General features: G+C 36.1%; 2 protein-coding genes across 2 annotated transcripts; one reads left to right on the top strand and one right to left on the bottom strand.

Annotated features, from left to right (window-relative positions):
* Positions 1-462: 462 nt before the first annotated feature.
* On the top strand, positions 463-13,667 carry LOC108994151 (CTP synthase-like). The gene is made up of 23 exons (XM_018969255.2): positions 463-687; positions 1,132-1,211; positions 1,371-1,457; positions 1,550-1,600; positions 1,716-1,833; positions 1,934-1,990; positions 2,949-3,013; positions 3,201-3,284; positions 4,142-4,192; positions 4,272-4,334; positions 4,434-4,480; positions 4,749-4,818; positions 4,905-4,967; positions 5,832-5,921; positions 6,009-6,047; positions 9,942-10,091; positions 10,169-10,246; positions 10,341-10,426; positions 11,022-11,070; positions 11,174-11,254; positions 11,572-11,665; positions 12,347-12,458; positions 13,062-13,667. The coding sequence occupies exons 1-22, from the start codon at positions 570-572 to the stop codon at positions 12,409-12,411; spliced, it is 1,686 nt and encodes a 561-aa protein (XP_018824800.2). The 5' UTR covers positions 463-569; the 3' UTR covers positions 12,412-12,458; positions 13,062-13,667.
* A 513-nt stretch (positions 13,668-14,180) lies between these two features.
* LOC108994127 lies at positions 14,181-15,143 on the bottom strand. Its single transcript, XM_018969221.2, has one exon. The coding sequence runs from the start codon at positions 14,927-14,929 to the stop codon at positions 14,372-14,374; it is 558 nt and encodes a 185-aa protein (XP_018824766.2). The 5' UTR covers positions 14,930-15,143; the 3' UTR covers positions 14,181-14,371.
* Positions 15,144-20,802: the final 5,659 nt, after the last annotated feature.

The following is a 20,802-nucleotide window of genomic DNA, read 5'->3' as shown; positions in this document are numbered from 1 at the left end:
GCTTGCTTGGTGCTTTAATTGAAACCCCGGACACACTAGCAATGAAACACATGGCAGATTGATGGCAATGTTAATTCATTAGAGCTGTTGTTGACTTTATTATCTTAAGAATAATGTTACATACATGCAGTTATAAAATATATAAGTATTATGTAATTGTTTTAAAAAAAAAAATTATTATTAAAAAATTAATTTTCTTTTCATGCAATCTCGTATTTATTCATTTTTTTTAAATAATTATACAATATTTACCCACTCATAAATATAACTATCATTTCTCTTATCTTAATTACTATGTATTGTTTAATGGATACAATTTGTCGACCAATCTCAATCTCTACTTTTAATTATATATTTTATTTGTATGAGATCATATTAAATTGATTTTACCAAAAGATAAAAAGGCACTTTTGGGAAAAGAGATGGTGGCAACAATAAATAAGGCAGATAGGCTTGTTGAAACCAAACAAACCATTCTTTCTCCAAAGCCAAGCCTTTCCCGCTAGGCCATTGACACAAACAATACATCTTCAGTTACAAACCCGCACCGCCGGAGAAAGAGAGAGAAAATGAAGTACGTATTGGTTACGGGAGGAGTGGTGAGTGGGCTGGGCAAAGGCGTCACTGCCAGCAGCATAGGCGTCGTCCTCAAAGCCTGCGGACTTCGCGTTACTTCCATCAAAATTGGTACATTTTATTTACCCATCGCTTCTATATTGCTTTTGGTTTTCTTGGGTTAAACGTTTATTTTGGTTTAACAATGTTTGGAAATGTATTTATGAATTTTGGAGTCGTTGGTTTTATGACTTTCATATTTTCTTTCAAGTGGTATATGCTTGGATTCAACTTGGTTTAGCTGATTTTTTCTATTGTGTCTCTGCGTTTCCTATTGCAACTTCATAGTTTACTCTGGTTAATTGCTTTTAATCTCAAATGAGTAGCTTTTTATGCCGGAACTTGGTTTTTCTTTATGGGTCTGCATGTGGATAGCTTTTCTATTTATAAACGTACTCACATAAACGTATGTGTTTGTGGCTGTAATGGAGCATGTAGGATAAAAAAGTTTGAAAATTTTAGGAGCAATTCTATGTTTTCTTTTGCATCTAAGTTTCGGCAATTGATCGGTTGCAGATCCTTACTTGAACACTGATGCTGGTACCATGTCTCCCTTTGAACATGGGGAGGTTTTTGTTCTTGACGATGGTGGAGAGGTTTGTTTCCTTTTTTATTTATTTAATAAGATCTAATTTAATGCCTATTAGTTCATAAAGTATGAAATATAATTACTGGTTATATATATTCAGGGAGTATTATTATGTATGTGGGAGATAAAGAATTAATCAATCCATTATTTGGTTCTCTCTCAAAAGGTTGATTTGGACCTGGGAAATTATGAGCGATTCCTAGATGTAACGCTTACAAGAGATAACAACATTACTACGGGAAAGATATATCAGGTCCCAATTTATTTGATGTAGTGCCAGATCTTTTAACTTTATTTTAAGTTCAACGAGCATCTTAAAATAGCCTTGTTTCTTCATTCAACCAGTCTGTCCTTGAGAAGGAACGGCGAGGTGATTACCTTGGGAAGACTGTTCAGGTGGGATACGTCAACTCAATAGGCCTCTTATTACACTTGCACGGGGAGATCACTGTGCACTGAACTTTACCATTTTTTTTTTTGATAAACTTTACCATGTTTGAGTGGATTCCAGGTGGTACCACACATCACAGATGCCATTAAGAATTGGATTGAAGCAGTTGCTGTCATTCCTGTCGATGGACAAGAAGGTCCAGCAGATGTTTGTGTGATAGAGTTGGGAGGGACTGTAGGTATGAGCTATTCAAAACAAGCAGGCATCTAGTGTGTTGAAAATTATCTCTATGTTTTACTTTACTTGCAAGAGATAATGGTAGTTTATCTTTTGAATAGGTGACATCGAATCAATGCCATTCATTGAGGCTCTGCGACAATTGTCCTTTTCAGTTGGTAAGGTTGGTTTTGTTTTGGGTTTCACCAAAGAAAAATATGCCTTGCAGGGTCAAATCTAAGGGAGGGTGCCCCACCCTGCACACCAAATATCTTTTGGCCCCCAAAAAATTTAAAATAGCCTCTTTAATCAACAATCTATCATTACTTATGTTTTAAGAAATAAATATATTTAGGTTTATGCTAAACTTTAAAGTCTAATTTCTACATTGCCTTTTCTAGTTCTTAGCTTGTAGTTAGGTGTTTTCTCTTGTATACTCTATGTGTACTTGGGCTATGCCTAATTACGTGGATTAATAAACTTTTTTTACCCATAAAAGAACTTAAAATCTAACATCAAATCTTATGAAGAAATGTGTTTCTTCAAAAAACTCATAAATTTGGCTGTTGAATTGAAGTAAATATATATACACTAGAGTTGAATACTAAAATGGTTTGTATGGTTTCCTTAGGTAGATTGATCCACGACTCTAAAATCAAACGTTTTTACTCTAGATTTCACCACTAGTCAAATCAGTCACCGCACCACTATTTCATTAGTAAACAATTAGAAACATCACTCTAGCACCGATAATTGTTTGAAAGTGTTATTGGCGTGCTACATGTAAAACAAAAAATGAAAAAACATCTTTAAAATAAAAATGTACTTTGGAAAAAAAATAAAAATTAGAAATAAAAAATCTGCAAAAGAAGTGGAGGGCCCACAAGATTTTTTTTTATTAGTGAATATGATTTTATTGATCATAAGAGTAGGCAAGAATCCAAGTACATAGGCTCCTGAGATGGCCATGCCACCACCCACCCACTGATGGGGAAGAGATCGTAGCTGGGGTGGAGGGGGAGTTTCACTCATCCTCCTAGACTGTTCCACCTCCTCATGAGGGTGTGGAGGGGCTACTATAAAAGTGAATTTTCATCATGTTCAGAAAGAATCATGCTAATTTATTTCCTTTATCAGGCCACGATAACTTCTGTCTTGTTCATGTGAGCTTGATACCAGTACTGGGCGTTGTTGGAGAACAAGTAATACTCCATAATCCCTTTATGAGATCTGCAAAGTTTTAGTTGTGCCATGTATTGATTGTAAATGTGGACATCAAAGCTGAGCATATTTCCTGAAATTAGGATATTACATTCTTTGGAATTGTAGTTCCCCCCTTCTCTTTACTGTGAGTAAAATATGACTCTCTATCTGTGTTTTGTTGTGCAGAAAACGAAACCGACGCAACATAGTGTCCGGGAACTTAGAGCACTAGGTTTGACTCCTCACCTTTTAGCATGTCGCTCTGCTCAGGTATATCTTTTTAACTACTTGGAAACTCCATGCTCATGAGGGAATAAATTATTGGGACAAATCTAGCCCTAAAATCATCTAACAAGAGAGAAGGAAAAAGGAACTTTAGCTTGAAAACCTTTTCAGTCAATCGATGTAAAGCTTGCTTGCAAACTTCATCTTAATGGGGTGGGTTTATCATAACAGTTTTTGGAAGGCTTAGTGCAAGCCTAAGTTATATATTCCATTTTTTGGTTGTGATTTTCTTGATAGTTATTTTGTTTTATCAGTTTACTATGTGACCAAAGTTGCTATTAATCTGGGTCTTTTAAATTCTGGTTTTTTTATATGTAGTGTTCTAAGATTTTATTAATAAATGCAAAGGGTGCAGTCCAAATACACAGGAAGTATACAAGAGGGGTACCTAACTATAAACCATCTTTTATATTGCTGCAATTTTTGGGTCACCATGTAACCCTCTCGAATTAGCAAAGAGGTTTGCTAACATTTTGGACATAATCCAAGCCAACCCAAATCAACTGGAAAGTCATTCCACAAGGCTGTCAATCTCGCAATGGAGTAAAAAAATGGTCTACAGATTTCCCTGCTTGCATGTAATGTATAATTGAAGCTGTTCTTAAAGCATTAAAATAGTCTCAGTAACAGGTGTTTTGAATTTCCTTAATAATTTTTTAATTCGTACTTGAGCAGTCATTGATGTTTATTGTGGTTTGACATTGAAAGTCTCAGAAACGGGTGTTTTGAATGCCCTCATTTATTTCTTTGTTTGTACTTGAGCAGCCATTGATCTGAATTGTGATTTAAGTGCTTAGTTGTCATCATCATATTCTTTAAATGTAAGGTTGACTATATTGCAGCCTTTGTTGGAGAGTACAAAGGAGAAACTTTCACAGTTTTGCCATGTTCCTGTAAGTTGCTGAAGTTTGCTCAGTGGATCTGTCAAAAGAATTCTATTTTTGTTTGCATTGTCCTTATGGTCTCTTGCAGGCTGGTAATATTCTCAATATCCATGATGTTCCAAACATTTGGCATGTCCCTCTCTTACTTAAGGTGGGTTCAATACAGTTCTTTAATGCCGCTTAGTCATTGCTGGTTCTAGTATATACCATCTAATGCTGTTGTATAATTAGACATTTATTGCTTTTTCAGAACCAAAATGCTCATCACTCAATTCTAAAGCAGCTAAACTTACTCGAGTAAGTTTTTATTCTCTTTCCCCACCACCTAAGCCTCGTCTCTTCCTACTGTCAAAAGTTTTTCAAATGTGTAATGAAATCATGGGAAACTATATGTTTGATTCTGACCAACTCAGACTTTTAGTTGATTCGCTGAAACATTATATCTATGAACTTTTAACAGTAGAACTTTTCAACTCTGCAAACTAAATGCACCCTCAATTTAGAAGCAATATACTTAATGCTCGAAGATTGATTACTATAACTTGCTATTAAAGTTCTGTTTCAGCCTGGCTGCACCTCCTGCTTTACAAGACTGGACCAGGATGGCTGAGACATTTGACAATCTCACCGAATCTGTTAGTATTATCACGATTAGATGTAATGTTTTCTTTGAATACTTCTGTCTTGTCCATGGCAAATTATAACCTTCTGATGCTTGCAGGTGAGGATTGCATTGGTTGGGAAATATGTTAACCTAGCAGATTCATATCTTTCTGTTGTGAAGGTGTGATACTAACATTTCTTCCATGCTTGATTTGAGTTGGAGGGTACACGTATCATATGCAGAGCTTGCAATGTTAACTATTGATAATGATGTGTTACAGCAATAAGATATTTTTCTGAAAATTAATATCCTATTTGCTCATACAGCCTGGTTTGGTTTCACACACCTTTCAAATTATCTCATCTCATTTCAACATCCAAACACCATTCAAATACAGCTATTTTTAAATTCAAATTTTCAACTTTTTCATCTAATCATTACAACTTTCCCAAACTTCCGAACAAAACACACAAAAAAATTCAATTTTTTCAAATCCCAAAACAAAAATAATATTAAAAAATTATATTCTAACCCTCTTTTAACTTTATAATTTTTTTATTCAACTTTTTCTCTCTTTTCCCAAAACCCCATAAAAATCTTAACTCAAACCATTTACTACTATTCACAGATTTCCCATCTCATCTGTGTAACCAAACAAGGCCTTAGTCTTGTTGATTTGTTTTTACCCACATAATATGCACTGCTTGTTAACTATAATGTGGATTCAATCATAGCACAAGAATGGTGCATCATCCACATATTAATTGTTTTATGGTTAATCTGATCAAATTATTACTGAACCATCTCAATACTTTTTTTTTTAATTTTTTTAATTTTGGTTCCTCTACATGTTTTTTTTATTAACTATGATGTTCTGGGGAATGAAAGCCATATTGTTTTCTTGTAATTGCATATGATGGTCAAACTGATTGAAAAAATTGGATGTGCGCTCTTATTGACTTCCCAGTTTAAAACTCTAAAGTCTATAAATATTATTTCCATCATGTTGACTACCCTTATTTTTTTTTGCCTAATTTCTTGCAGGCCCTTTTGCATGCCTGCATCGCGTGTTCTTTGAAGCCATCGATTGATTGGATTGCAGCTTCTGACCTTGAAGAGGATAGTGCTAAATTGGTACTCATCCCTTAGAAGTTGCATTTATAGAGGCTATGTTTTATGTAAAAATTTGGTATTACTTAAAAATTTGTGTTCCTCATACAGACACCAGGAGCACATGCTACTGCATGGGAGACTTTGAGGGTAAGCTCTGCTTTGAATGGTTGTTATTATTTTTAACATTCTCGGTTTTCCTTTTAGCATGCAACACCTCTTTCTCTAATTCAAGATTGTGGTTTTGTTCATCATCCTTAAAATAGTAAGATTGAAATATGCAAATACAGCTACAGATTGCCCTGTCCTGGTTTAGATATTTCCAAATCATCCCTGTTAGGAGTAGGTGGGTCTAGGTCCGGATTTCAGGTGAAGTTGCTCTCCATGGCATGGGGTTTGATGGCAGAACCTTGTTCCGTCTGTCATCATTAGCCAGTCTAGAAAGATGTGTTAGCATAGCAATGGGGCTTCCAGAATATCTCATCCCAGTGATCCCACATTGTAGATTGGCTTCACCCTGGTTCTTGGCTAAGGAAGGTTGATTAAGATTATAAAAAATGGTATAAGACAAGTAGATCCCACAATGTGATCTAGGCTGACATGATAGAACATAATACTTTTTTGATAAGTAAGATAACATTTTATTAATAGAAATAAATAGGCATAGTCCAAGTACACGAGAGGTATACAAACAACATGCACCTAGTACATGAAAAGGAGCTAGAAAGGGATACAAGATTGAAGCAAGCTCCATTAAGTACACAAGAGGATGCCCAAAGAAATAAAGTATGGAAGAAGAAACTTCTTAGCTAATCTGGAGAACGCTTCTTGTTTTCAAAAGTTTGATCATTCATTTCAATTCATAAGCACCACATGATACATAGAGGGATCATCCTCCATACATCCTCAATATGTGAATTGGCTGTGCATCTTTGCCGACATGCAAGTAAATTGACCACCCTCTTGGGCATGACCCAAGCAATGCCTGTTCTATGAAAGATTTCCGCCCATAACATTTTTGCCACCTCACAACGAAGTAAAAGATGGTCTACCAATTCTTCATTCTTCTTACACGTATAACACCATTCCATTATGACTAGACCCCTCTTTCTCAAATTATCCAACGTCAAAACTTTCCCAAGACCTGCTGTCCACACAAAGAAGGCACCTTAGTTTTCATATAGGTTTTCAAGGGAACGAAGTATGATTTTGGCTTGACAAAGCCTTATACAATGACTGAATGGGAAACTTCCGATTCCCAATCTTCATCCACAGCAATCTTAAGTGGTTACTTTTCTTAGTCCTTATAAAATTGTCACGTCCCATACCCGGGGGTGATTCTTTTAACCTGAAATCCACAAAATATAAAACTCAGATACAATAAGTCTCCAAAATCAAATATCTCAAAAATCCTTCAAAGAAAGTAAACTCGACACTATTGCTTATTCTCTAAAATCTCACAAATCCACTTATGCCACCTAGCATTTATCTCACCTTTCTCTTATAATCTTGTGACATGCTATCTATTCCAACTGTCACAATCATCATGGTCATCTGAAAAAAATGGTGGAGATAAATGGTTGAGTCCACCGACTCAGTAAATAGCGAACTTATACTAGTGTGTAAATATGAACCAATTATAGAATGCAAAACAAAACAATCTAAAAAATAAAATGGTATTTCAGAAGCATTTTATTACAAGAATAATATAGGCAAAAGACCTTAAGGCACAAGCATGTTGAAACAATATCAGAAACAGAAACAGAGGCCATGTTTACCCCCCGTGGCAAGGTTGTGCATATTTGCAGTTAGCCAAGTAGAACAGAAACCACTTTGTCTCCAAAGTGAGTGCACTCAGAAGAAAGGCAATGTTTACTCTCGTGGCAGGGTTGTGCACATCTGCGTTTAGCCAAGCAGAACATAAATCACTTTGTCACCAAAGTGATTGCACTTAGAACAAAGGCCATGTTTACCATGTGGCAAGGTTGTACATATCTGTGATTAGCCAAATAGAACATAAATCATTTTGTCACCAAAGTGAATGCACTCAGAATAGAGGCTACAATTTTACACTTGTGGTAAGGTCAAAACAAAGGCCACATAATATACTCGAGGCAAGGCCATTAGAGGCCACAATTATAACCCATGGCAAGGTTTACAACCAAAGCAAAACAGAATCTCATGCCTCAGGGTTTTCAGATACATTGCAATAACAAAACAATATATTGAACATATAATATCATATAATCAGAAAAAGAAATTTCAGACTTCATATTCACATTTTATGCAGTAGAGAACTAGAGTATAAAAATTGTTCATGTGTACACCAGTCGTGATAAAAAGTCGCATTTTATTTCTCGGATAGAGTGGTGCAGAAAATAACTAAGGTTGTTTTCATAACAAAAATATGCAATTTTTTCACAAAATCAACCTTAGTTATTTTACCTGACTTTTGCATAGGAGCACCGTTTACTTGACTTTTGCAGTGTCTTATCTAAGCTTTGAACTCAAACAGTAGCAGTATCACAACCTAATCCCGAAAAATCTCACTCCATATTAATAACTCATACCAGTACAAAACCAACCTATCTAACAAAATTCTATAACTCAAACCATAGCTCAATAAATGCCAAAATCCATGAGCCCAAAAACAGCCCATAAGCAAATAGTCCATCATGGCACCTTAGGTTTTTTTATGACGCAAGCACAATGTCTGAAAATACTACTACACCAATAGCTTAGAAGCCCAACCTCATTGGATTTGCTTAAATCCCATTCCAACACACACCACATTTACATTCATACTGTCGACACATTAAAACACCAACTCACATCTTACAACCATTCCTTTCTCCGACCATGACATTACCATCAAGGAGCCTTTCAAACATTAACCAAGCCATGAAATCACCCAATTCCAAAACAATTACGCAATTGTAGACAACTTCGGTTTCTAGTAGAACAACAACCATTTGAACCATGAAAATATAGTCTTACCCAACTCAGAGTGGTGGTTTGCTGGATTTTAGGGGTGAGGTGTTGTTGCAACGAGGGTTGTGCCAATGAAACAAAAGTAAGCTGGGTTCAAGAGAGAAACCATGTGAGGGAAAGAGAGGAGCCATAACACTTACTTTGACGTAGCAAGGCATTGCGGCTTGACGTGGCACTAGTCACAGTGATTAGCTTAAGCATGGAGAGAGACGGAGGTTGAGAGGCTCACAAGCAATTTTGTGCGATGTCGTGAGTGATGGTGATGTGGTGTGGAGGTGCAGCTGAGAGAGTGCAGGGCGCATAACAAAGGGTCGGGGGGACGATGGCTTGGTGCGGTGGAGCTCTCTATGGCACAAGGCCTAGGCAGCGGTAGCATTTGGTGGAGATGGCTGCTATAACATGGTAAAGCCAAGCCAAGTAGTGTAGTGATGAGAGAGAGCAGTTAGAGTGGGGGAAAGAGTGTGTGCATTGGAAAGATGAAACGGAGGGAGGGAAAGGCCGAGGGGCTTACCGGTTTGGCCTCAAGGTCAGACGGCGAGGAGGATGGCTGTAGCAGTGCGGCCATAGATGCGAGTTGAAATTGTAGAAAGGGAGAGGGTGAATGCGTGGGGGAAGGGGGAGAGAATGAAAGGTTTTTAGGGCTTACTCAAAACAACACCTTTTTGGGGTTCTTTTTTTCTCAAAAGTACTATAACCACAAAAAGATTTCATAAAAGTAAACTCACAAACTGACATGACCTCATGTGATACATTAGATCTACTTTACAATAAAAGTATCTTTACAATCTGACGTACCATATCAAGTTACGTCAGTTTGTTGATTTACTTTTGTGAAATTCTTTTATGGCCAAAGCATTTATCGTTTTTTTTTTAGACCGAATGGTCTAGGCTTGGGCCTTATCTGGTTATGACAGAAACATCATTTGCTTGTAAGCATTTTGGGGTTGTAGCACTGCAACCAAATTTTATAGTGTATTGCATGTGAAAAAAATGAGGAAAGGAGGGGTTGTTACATTGAAATGGAACTGGTTTTGACAAAAGTTGCTCTTTCAGAATGCTGCATGTGTCTTGGTTCCCGGTGGATTCGGAGATCGTGGTGTTAGAGGTATGATATTGGCTGCAAAGTATGCTAGAGAGAATAGTGTTCCCTTTCTTGGGATTTGCTTGGGCATGCAGATTTCTGTCATTGAGTTTGCTAGATCTGTAAGTGGCCTTTCTTTCGCTATATTTCCTATCATTCTACGGTTTGTATGAACCCTACTTTAATTACTTGGTTCTAGGTTTTGGGTTTGGAAAGTGCAAACAGCACAGAGTTCGATGATCAGACACCAAATCCAGTTGTAATTTTCATGCCTGAGGTATGTAGCATTTATTATGAAGTTGTTTAATTACCTTTCATGATGCATACCCTGCATTTATTCTGCAATTATTATCATTTCATTTCTGCTCCAGGGTTCAAGAACTCATATGGGAAGCACAATGAGACTTGGATCTCGAAGAACACTATTCCAGACCCCTGATTGTATTACTTCAAAACTGTAAGTAATTTTTATAACCGATCATTTCTGAAAATACCAAAAAGTAGCTGTAACATACTTACACTAATTGATAGCTATATGAGGTCTATGAAAATGTCCATTGTTTTCCTTATGTGTCAATCCCTTGACTATGATTTTATGTACCCATCAGGTAGTCTGCAAGGACAAATAATTAAAGGCTGGCCTGTCCTGTAGTCATAGACAAGTGTTAGTGATAGAATGGTATCAATTTATGAAATAATAAACTTACTGGCGGTTTAGTTGACAAGTATGGATTTTAATGAAAATAATGATCAATTTATCTGGAACTGGGTTAGTCTATTGCTGCTCTAATAGTCCTTAATGTCCTCCTGGTGAGCTACTTCACTGCTACTGCATTTATTTGGCTGTGACATTAGGACCTGTGTTATAAAAACATTGATTCAGCAGTATCTATTCTCTTTTCTTTCTGTTACCCATTTTTCTGCTGCTTTTCAACCAATAAGTCTGCTATTTTTGGAAATAGTACTGCCTGTATATTCTATAAATTAGAGTACTTTGTTGTTTGCATCCACTGTCATGTGCATGTATGTTTATATTTCTTCGTAATTGCTAGGTACCACAATTCAGAGTATGTGGAGGAACGGCATCGGCACAGATATGAGGTTACTTTTCAAATCTGATTGCAGTGGGAAAACATGATGCTAGGCTTTATTTTCCTCTAAATATAGTGGCATGGTATTATATTTTAGCAATTGCCTGGTGCAGGTGAACCCTGAAGTTATTGGAACTCTAGAAGAAGCTGGCCTCAAATTTGTTGGGAAAGATGATAGTGGAAGGCGGATGGAGGTGGGTTTTACTGCTAAGTGATAAGTAGATGGGCTTGAACTCGCATGAAATCGGGGATTCCCATTATTGATTTAATTATGACTGCCTTAATCTGACTATTTCCTATTTTAAGAGAGTTTTTTTTTTCTTTGGTAGTGGTCATTTACTTCTGTTGTCATGTCATGGATTGGAGCTCATGGGCTTGCTTCACCTTCCTCTGATTAAGCTTGAGCTTATCTAATTGACTGTTTCTGCAGAGAAGTCAAGTAATTTTTATTCTTATTTTTGCTTCCAAATTATATTGAATTTTAAACTTCCGTTTTTCCTGTGTCATGCAGATTTTAGAGCTTCCACATCATCCCTTCTATGTAGGAGTACAATTTCATCCAGAATTCAAATCACGGCCTGCGAGGCCATCAGCTCTATTTTTAGGTATTCAATGGTCAACCTGATATCTTATTAGCTACTCTTCTGAGAGCCATGCATATAACCTGATATGCTGGATCGCCTTATCAACATCCATTCAAGTCCACTAGGAAAGAACTTGATGGTCTAGGACTTAAGGGTCCTAAATTGAGCAGAACAGCCACAAAGAGTTTGTATGACCGACTGCCACTTATTATTTGGCTAAGGTTTTGTTGGCTTGTAAATTAGCATATTGGTACAAGTTTATTCCCTAGCAGTTGCCCATGTATGTATATAAATTTGTTCCATGAAAATATCCATTCTGGTTTAATGTGTCCAGGATTGATTTCTTGTAGTGGATATTCTTGGTTCTACACCCACACTTATAGTGCCATTATTTTATTGGCTCGTTTGGTTTTGTCACATTTATCATTATAAGTGAACTCACAGTTGGTGGTGCAATATGGAGACTCACCCCCTTTTGAACAAAATAGAGTAGAACTGCAATTATTCCTTTATAGGAAACGGGTAGAATTTTACTTGTCAAAAAAGAAAGCTGGTGGAATTATATAGATGCTATCTTCCATTGTGCTCCTTGCATTTTTCTTGTACTATGAATACATGAAAAACATCTAGAGTCCAATCTGTTAAAAATGCCCATGGAGTTTTCAGATATCTTCAATTTAACTTTTTGCCTTTTCAATGTAGGTCTTATATTGGCCGCAAGGGGACAGTTAGAAGCATATCTGGACAGGCATCAAAATGGAACTTGATTTGCAGCTTGTCCCACTCTTCTTATCTTCCAGATCATTCTTTCAAGGTGGTCTAGTTTTCAAGATGCAGAAATTTTAGGAAATACTTGAGTTTGCAACTTGCGCTGTTTTTTCGCTGCATTGTATCCCCTGCTTCTTTTGCGATGGGTAGTAAATTTATTGCTAGTGTTGGGCCCAAGCCCATGTTGCAGAAGTAGCACGTTGGGTTAGGACATTTTTCTCTGGTTTTTTTGGCACTTTATGCTCATGCTTTTATGCATGTGAACTTGTGAGATTGCGCAGGATATAAACATGTTCTAGAAGATGGGGTCAGTCATATTATCATCTGACTGGTCTGTATATTGGAATCTGGTTGGAGATGGATTTCACATACATTTTCATATAAACATGCCTAGCCATCTTGAGCTCAGGTTGGGACCGAGCCATCCTAAACTGTGCTCAATTGCGTTTTAGATTTTTAGGTATGCCATGTTATGGGACAAATTCTCGGTATGGTTCCACAAGGCACACATTCAACAGCTGTGATTTGTGGGTGTGCGAGTTTGCCTCTGGGTCTAACTAGTGTGTAATGCCACCTGATTAATATATATGGCTTTTACACGCCATTTGATTTCTGAACTTACAAAAATGTGTCTAACCTCCTAATGCAGGAAAAGGAATTGATGCTTTCTGGCGGATTATCATGAAGGTTTCCAAACTGAGTAATGTTACATACAGTCATGGAGTGCGCCAGCGCCGTGCAGTCATTTTGAAAAAGAGTGGGTCTCTATTTATTCACTTTTTTCAAAGTGATTGCGTGACGCTTGCACACTCACAATTGCAACTATCATTTTTCTTCCAAACTGGACGCCCGATACGATTTCCTGCTGCATTTTGAAGTTTTGTTTTCCTCAGTTCAAGGCATTGCATAGCAACAAAATATGCAAAGCCATTTGCTGTACGATGGCAACGATGATTGCTTGTCAACATTGAGTTTTTACGAAAGCCAAACATAGTTATCATGTTACTTTTCGGTTTTAGACTACTTCTCTCACTGTTTAATGGCCAGTAACAGGCCCTTTTGATTGACAAGACCAAGTAGGACTCAGATGTTTAATTCAAAACTTTTCCTGTAGGAGCTCTTATATCTCATTGTGCAATGTATGATCTTCCAGGATTTGAAAACTGTTGACAATAGAGATCTCTGGATGTATGAAAGTATATCTATAATGGGACTTTGTGGCATAGTATGAGCAACATGAGTTTATGCAATTGTATTTCAGAGCAAAATTGATTTACTATATTCCAATCTTTGCCAAAAGTATCTTTGAGACTACATCTAAATTTCCAATTTTACAAGGTGCAGCTCATGCTTCATTCTTCAATAAATCTTGCAATGAATTACTCTGCCTTTTTTTTAATAAAATGCCATCTGAATGATGGTAACTAGTCTCCAATTTTTAACCTTTGGAATTTCCCAGGAACTCCAGTACTTGTTAAATACTCGGCATAAGTACTGAGAGACTTGTTCAACTTACTAGGCGCACTAACGAAAGGGCAGATTGATGTCAAAACATTTGAATGCATAGCTTGTAAGCGTTATGAGCTGTAAAAGCACCTGAATTTGTTTTATTTTTTGGACGAGCTTTCTAAGATTTTGTTTCATGCGTCTTTGTTTGATTGTTTCTAATCATATTTCTTCGACACTTTGGCCTCTGATTTTTCACTCGGTACTACTTAACGAGAAGAAAAAAGAAATCCTTATTCACATAAAAAGCAAGTTCGTTCTATGAATCAAAAACTGAATTTCCTTATTTATTAACTTGTAAACAATCAAACCCTGTTGAAAGCTTTCTCGTAATTACCACAATGCCGGAATAATATCATAAGAACTGCGAAAAAAAAAAAGCCGGTACCAAGAAAGAGAAGTGAAACTTGATTAAGAACAGACGAAGCAAAATTCTTCACGAACGACGATCGATTAATCTGTTTCTCTATTTTGCGTCTCATTGTACTGCAAATATGAAATCTGTCTCTGCAGTTTCATTTGCGCATAGAATTTAGCAATGAACTCTTCAGCTCTCAAATCAATCCCATCTTCCTCGCAAGTAACCATTTCTTCACAACCCCCACAGCCATCTTCTTGAACTATTTCTTCTTCTTCTTCATCTCCACCATTTAGGAAACTCTTCCTCCCACCATCATAGCCATTAACATCATCATCAATATCACCATCAAAATCATAATCGAAATCAACTTGTGGGGTAATGCACGGAATGTTAGGCAGGTGGAACCGCATGGAGGCCGGGCGGTGCATTTTGACATGGAAAATGGGGGTCTTGTCGAAGGAGAGCTCGCGCTCTCCATAATGTATTTGATCGTGGCGAGCACTCTGACCAATGCTCCGAATATATTTGGGCAGAAGGCGCAGTTCTATCATGAGACGGCGTTTGAACACACCGCCCCTTCGTGCCCATAACAATGCCAAACGCAAGATGTTCCATGCTCTGCGAGCAATATCACTCTTCTTCTTGGGCATTTTCAGCTTGCTAGCTAGCTATATAGCTCTTAATCTCTTATGTATATTGCTTCCAGCCCAAAGCCGAAAGAGAAGCAGCCGTACGTAGTTATATAGCAATACTATTGTATGGAAATAAAAAGGAGATCAAGTACTTTGAGAGAGTGCCTTTTTGCTTGATGAAAGATTTGGGTAGAGGAAAGCTTTTATGTTTCGAGCTGGTTGTTAACAGATGATGATTAATGAGAGGATGTAGTGTTATTTATATGTGCTTGAAATCCCTGTACGCGGTGTGTCAGAGAGAGAGAGAAAGAGAGGGGTGGGGTACTGGGGTTGTTTGGTGTGGAAATCTGAACTGTGGGCGGTGGAATTACCTCGAGGAGGACGCGGGGGAGTCAAGCTGGAGATCATGCAATGTGTTTCCAAATGTGCCCCTTGCTTTATAGAATTGTTACTGATAGGAGCCACAGAAAATTGTTTCTGCTAGCCTCTTGGATCGACCCAACCAACCAAAGAGTAAAATAGATCTAACAGATCACGTGCACGTCAGTTTGTTGGTTAACTTTTATGTAATCTCTTCGTGTCTGTAGCAATTCTCAAATATTAATATTATGTCAAATGATTTTGGCTATGTGGTCATTAGTATTTGGATGATCACTTTTTGCAAGCTTTCTTAGCTGTACTAGTATATATATGATGAGCAAATTAACTTATATTACCAGATCATTTAGGGAATTACCTTTTTAATGAGGAGATGTTATATATATAATATGTGAAATGAAAACCGATCAAGAAAAATGAAATAGAGATCAGTAAAGCTGGGAATAAAAAACAATTTAGCCAAGGGATTCACACGTGAAGCTTCCTCTGATCTAAGTTTTAAATTGAGGGTAAAGTTCAAAGAAAGCAGCGCAGATTATCAACCAACCCTTTTTTCACCCCCTTTTCTTTGGCTTGCATGAAGAAAGGGACATAATACTTAAAAGCAAGCTGTTTTGTTGTTACTTTCAAGCAAACTCGATCGTTGACAGAATTATTTTGAGATAATTATTTAATTGCTGGAACAGTACCTATGACTTAACCCCTCATGATCTGTCCTCTAGAATGTTAAACGAGGACTGTACACATATGCTACATTACCTTGCGTGTGAGAGTTTTGAAATTGTTACCGTTTCTCGCTGCTTCATCGATCCTAGCTAATAATGCTAGCTCTTTAGTCTTTGTTTACATGATATATATAGAAATATATGGTATATATGAAAGCTAGCCGTTGATCAGAATATATAGTCAATCTAGTAATACATTAAAATTAATAAGGAAAAAGATGGGAGAAAGCTGGGGCCGCACCTACATGAAATCAACACAATGTTAGTTGGGTTTTAGTTGGAATATATTTAAATGGGTTTTTGCCCTAGCATGCAAAAGACAAAATTGCAATATATATATATATATATGTAAATACTATATATAACGGGAATTGGGAGGAGATCATGTTGATTTGTTCTTTTGAAAGGGATCAGTACTTGCAGTCGACGCATATGCTTAATTGCCTGGATGTCTCCTAAACCGTGTCTCGGGAGAGAGAGAGAGAGAGAGAGAGAGAGAGAGGTATAACAAGTAGTAATATGATAATTTGTTTCTCTTTTTTATGTTTAAAAATCATATGCGAATAAATATATATATATATATATATATAATAAGGTTGACGAAATATTTTCTTAGCTAATAATTTTTAAATAAATATTAATGTATTGAGCAATAATTAGACTGAGAAGTTGACGATCGAGCTAAATTTATAAGGTCAATGAGTCGCTCAACAGAGCCATTGTGTTTGCATGAACTGACTCGGATACCACTCAGACTTGCTACTGATCTCTTGTTGATCTGAGTTGATCAGAATAATGATATATATGCTGATTGCTGGCCCTTCCAGCTAGCTTGTTCTAGCCTTCGGAGCTTAATTCATGATTCTAATTAGACGTTCTAACGACATGACATTGGTCTAACAGTCACACGTGAGGGGGTGTGTTGAAAAGTCTCACACGGCTTATGAACAAATTCATTCTGGATTTTATAAAGAGTTACCTCACTCTTCCTATTAAGACTTTTTATAAAGAGAAATATGTGTTTTTACAAGTAGCATCCTATATATTGCTTGATTTGATTTGATTTGATTTGAATTCACACTAGACCGGAGATCATGAAGATCATTGATCAGATATAATTGCAAGTAATAATTAACTAAGATACAGCATTCAATTTTCAAAATGTTCCTGCTCTCGTGCTTTTCACTATTCAAAGGTATGATCAAAATGATGTTGGAGTTGTCGTTGTCTGCTGGAGATTGTTAAAGTTTTTGGTGTTTTCTGAGGAGTTAAAGCTTAATTCCTTTCTAATTGAACAATTTCAGGGATACCATCATGTGAAAAACGATGGGTCTGTCATATAGATTCAGATCGGCAATTTGGAGTACAGAACTGACTGTACAGCCCGTCCATTGGGGATGGACCATTTCTTCATGGGGCCAAAGACAACTCATCCATCCTCGCAGCGTCATTCACTGTCATGTCGTTTATACCTAGCTTTGTTGCTTCATTCACTGTCACATGAGTCATGTCGTTTTAGCTTTTGATCGATCCGGCCTGCAGTTTAGGATCATTTGGGTGGGTGGCTCATGGAGGAGTCTACCCTCCCTAATTACTACAACGAAGTTGACTTTTATTTGTTTTTACGGGGACACGATCCATGCATGCATGGTTCTATATATAAATATAAATATATATATATATATATATATATATATTTTTTCTTTCTTGCATTTGAGACTTGATTGCCAAGCATCCTTAATTTGTGTTCTCCGTGTTGGAAGAGGGGGACTTGTATAATTCATGTTGTGCTACCTTTAATTTCAATACTTGCGTGGCCCCCACAATACAACTTGATATTCTTCATGCCAGATGTAACGCTGATTTCGAAAGAAGAAAGTTCCAAAATTTAAAAACCTACCAGATATTGAAGGTCAAACAAAGCCCAAGTAGCTGGCAGCCAACGCTCCTCTGAAAGCTACCCGCGGGGGGAAACATCCTCTTTGTTCACCACATAATCAAAGGATCAACTATATGAACAAATTAAACTGATATGGGGTGACTTTTTATCGCAGGATGTGCCAAGACAATTGATATATATGAATATGTTGATCTGTAACAAGCCAAGGTCTCTTTTTCTGTTTATATTTCTTATGTTCTTTTAATATTTACTGTTACAGATGTATGTACATACAGCAACGGACCTATGTATACCCCCCAAATTTTTTAAAAATTTAAAATATCTCATAGTTTTTCTTCATAATTTTATAAATATAGAAGACAGCCCCCCAAAAAATTTATAATCCACATAAGCTCTCCAAAAAATTTTAAAATTTTAATATACCTAGAAATGCCTCTCCAATTTTTTTTCCTATAGTCCCAAAATTTTGTATAATTTCTATATACTATCTATTTTTAAGGATGTGGCTTCACAAAAATTAAACTAAAACTAAGTTTATAAGAAATAATAAACTTATTAATATGGATCCAGATTAAGTTTTTTGTTATACAATATTAGGTTTCTTAATATGGAATTCAAAGTGAGAATACAAGAAGGTTTATTTAAGGCTAATGATCCATCACTACAAGAGATTGAATTTTTTGAGACAAATCATTTTGTCTCAAAAAATCCAATTGGGCGGAACCAGTCGAACCTATTCGAAAGGGTATTTTTTTTAAGACGAAAACTTTTCGTCTCAAAAATACGTTCGAATAGAATAATAACAGTTCGAATCGACACTTACCGTTCGAACCATAAGAAATGTTCATTCGAACAAATGACCATATTTGATCATGTTCAAATAGACGGAGTGTTCGAACATATTTTACGCATTCGAACCAATAAAATTTTCAAATGACTTGTATTCGAACATAAATTATGTCCGTTCGAGCAGACTGTTTATTGTTAAAATTCTTTTCATTCAAATGAGATTTTGCATACTAATGTTGTTCGAACCAATATTTTATTGTTCAAACAAACGTACAGACTGTATTTCTCGGTTGTTGTTTGAATGCATTATTTTGTGTTCGAATGAGTCTGTTTTTATTCGAATGGATTTATAAATGGTAATTGACCGTTCGAACATGTTATTTATTGTTCGAATGATATTAATCATACAATACATAATTTAATTAAAAAATATCATACTAATATTACAGAAATTGTAATTCAAATATCACAATTGTTCAAATGTTTTGGAACATCATAATAGAAAGATAATTAAAGATAAAATAAATTTTATGATTGCGGTGGTGGTGGTGGCATAGAGTTTTGGGACATAACGATTGATTGGAACTGTTCAAATATTTTTTAGTTATTCAATTGCAGCATCTCTTCTAATCTCGCCTCTAAATTCGTTGTTTGATCTAATCGGGTCAGCAACTTTTTTTTCTTGCACATCAATCGTTCTATCTTAAGTATTGTTTCCTCCAATTTTTTAGTCTTGTCGTTATTCGATCTGGCTCGATAAGAGAATGATGATATTGATGATGGCTTCATACAATGTCCTAAGCTCTTCAAATATCCAGAACGTAATCCGAGAACTTGAGAAATGATCTGAGCATCTTTGACAAATGATTCATAAGATAGATCCACATCAATTTTCTTTAGAGATATCATCTTATCCTATAAAAATAAAAGCATTAAAGTTAGTATAAGTAACAAAAATATTATTAGACAATGAAATTAAAAAAATTTAAACTTACATAATTTGCCTCTGCTTCGGGACTAGTCTAAACACCATTACGATTTTCATGTGTTTTAATATACAATTGAGTCAGATCATAGTCAGCAGGACTTTCTTTTTACCGCAAAAGGAAAATATATATTAGAACTCAAATAAGAAAAGTATATTATATGTTAATATTTAACGATGACTAGAATAACTTATCATTTTTTTAAACAAAAGATGAAAAGATCGAGAACTCGCATGATGGTGTATCGTTAAATTTGATCTATTTGCTTTGTTCATAGTACTCCGTTGCAAAAACAAAAATATTATGTCTATATGTTTAATATATCTATCATATACTATTAAAAAAAGATAGTAGTGAAATTACTTGATAAGCAGGATCTTCAAACATATCACAAACATTCTCTCATTCGTTTGGTGGCATTGCTTGGAATGGATTTTGGCGCGCCTCTGTTATAGTACTGAACTTCTGATAGTGTATACGACATCGACCTTTGTACCTCCATAATGCATTCGACATCAGTTCCTCAACCGTTAGTCGATCCTCTCGTCAGCCAAAATTAAGTTCAAACTCGTCCTTTCAAAAATTATAAATAATTAGTATAAATATAAAATAACTTTAAATTAACATGTTATACTTAGTTTCTTAGGATGTAGCTTATTACCAAGCAACGATTTTTTATATGGTCTTTCATATCTTGTGAAACTTTAGCCCAATAGGAGGTAGCCATCGGTGCATACGTGCTAGTAAGTATACCAATATAAGAAACAAGTCACGCTACTAAATCTCCAGAGCCACCAGTGTGATTATCAGGAATATCAATTTTAATCTTACCCACTTTCCATACTTTCTCTATGCATACATCTCTCGTAGTGCCTCAACCTCGACGCTGGCTTATAACAGCTATATATACAGTAATTAAAACATATATTTTAAATAAATTATTTTATTTTAAGATATATATTACTTAAAATTGAGCATTAAATGTGATATTTAATTTAATAAAATACCTTATTCTAAGTCTAGTGATGTTAGCCCATTATTGATGGCAAGTGAACCACGTGAGGAGTCGGTAATGGATGGGGATGTCGCATGTGTTGCTTGCGTTTGAGAGGC

The sequence above is a fragment of the Juglans regia genome, chromosome 11 (assembly GCF_001411555.2).
Source record: "Juglans regia cultivar Chandler chromosome 11, Walnut 2.0, whole genome shotgun sequence".
NCBI lineage: Eukaryota > Viridiplantae > Streptophyta > Magnoliopsida > Fagales > Juglandaceae > Juglans > Juglans regia.
The sequence above is the reverse complement of the archived record's forward strand: the minus strand, read 5'-3'. Positions and strand labels throughout refer to the sequence as shown.

Coding starts and splice junctions, on each gene's coding strand:
- LOC108994127 (XM_018969221.2), bottom strand. CDS start 14,929: ATGCCCAAGAAGAAGAGTGATATTGCTCGCAGAGCATGGAACATCTTG.
- LOC108994151 (XM_018969255.2), top strand. CDS start 570: ATGAAGTACGTATTGGTTACGGGAGGAGTGGTGAGTGGGCTGGGCAAA. Junction 1,991..2,948: donor ACAATTGTCCTTTTCAGTTG/GTAAGGTTGGTT, acceptor TTCCTTTATCAG/GCCACGATAACTTCTGTCTT. Junction 10,092..10,168: donor TCATTGAGTTTGCTAGATCT/GTAAGTGGCCTT, acceptor ACTTGGTTCTAG/GTTTTGGGTTTGGAAAGTGC.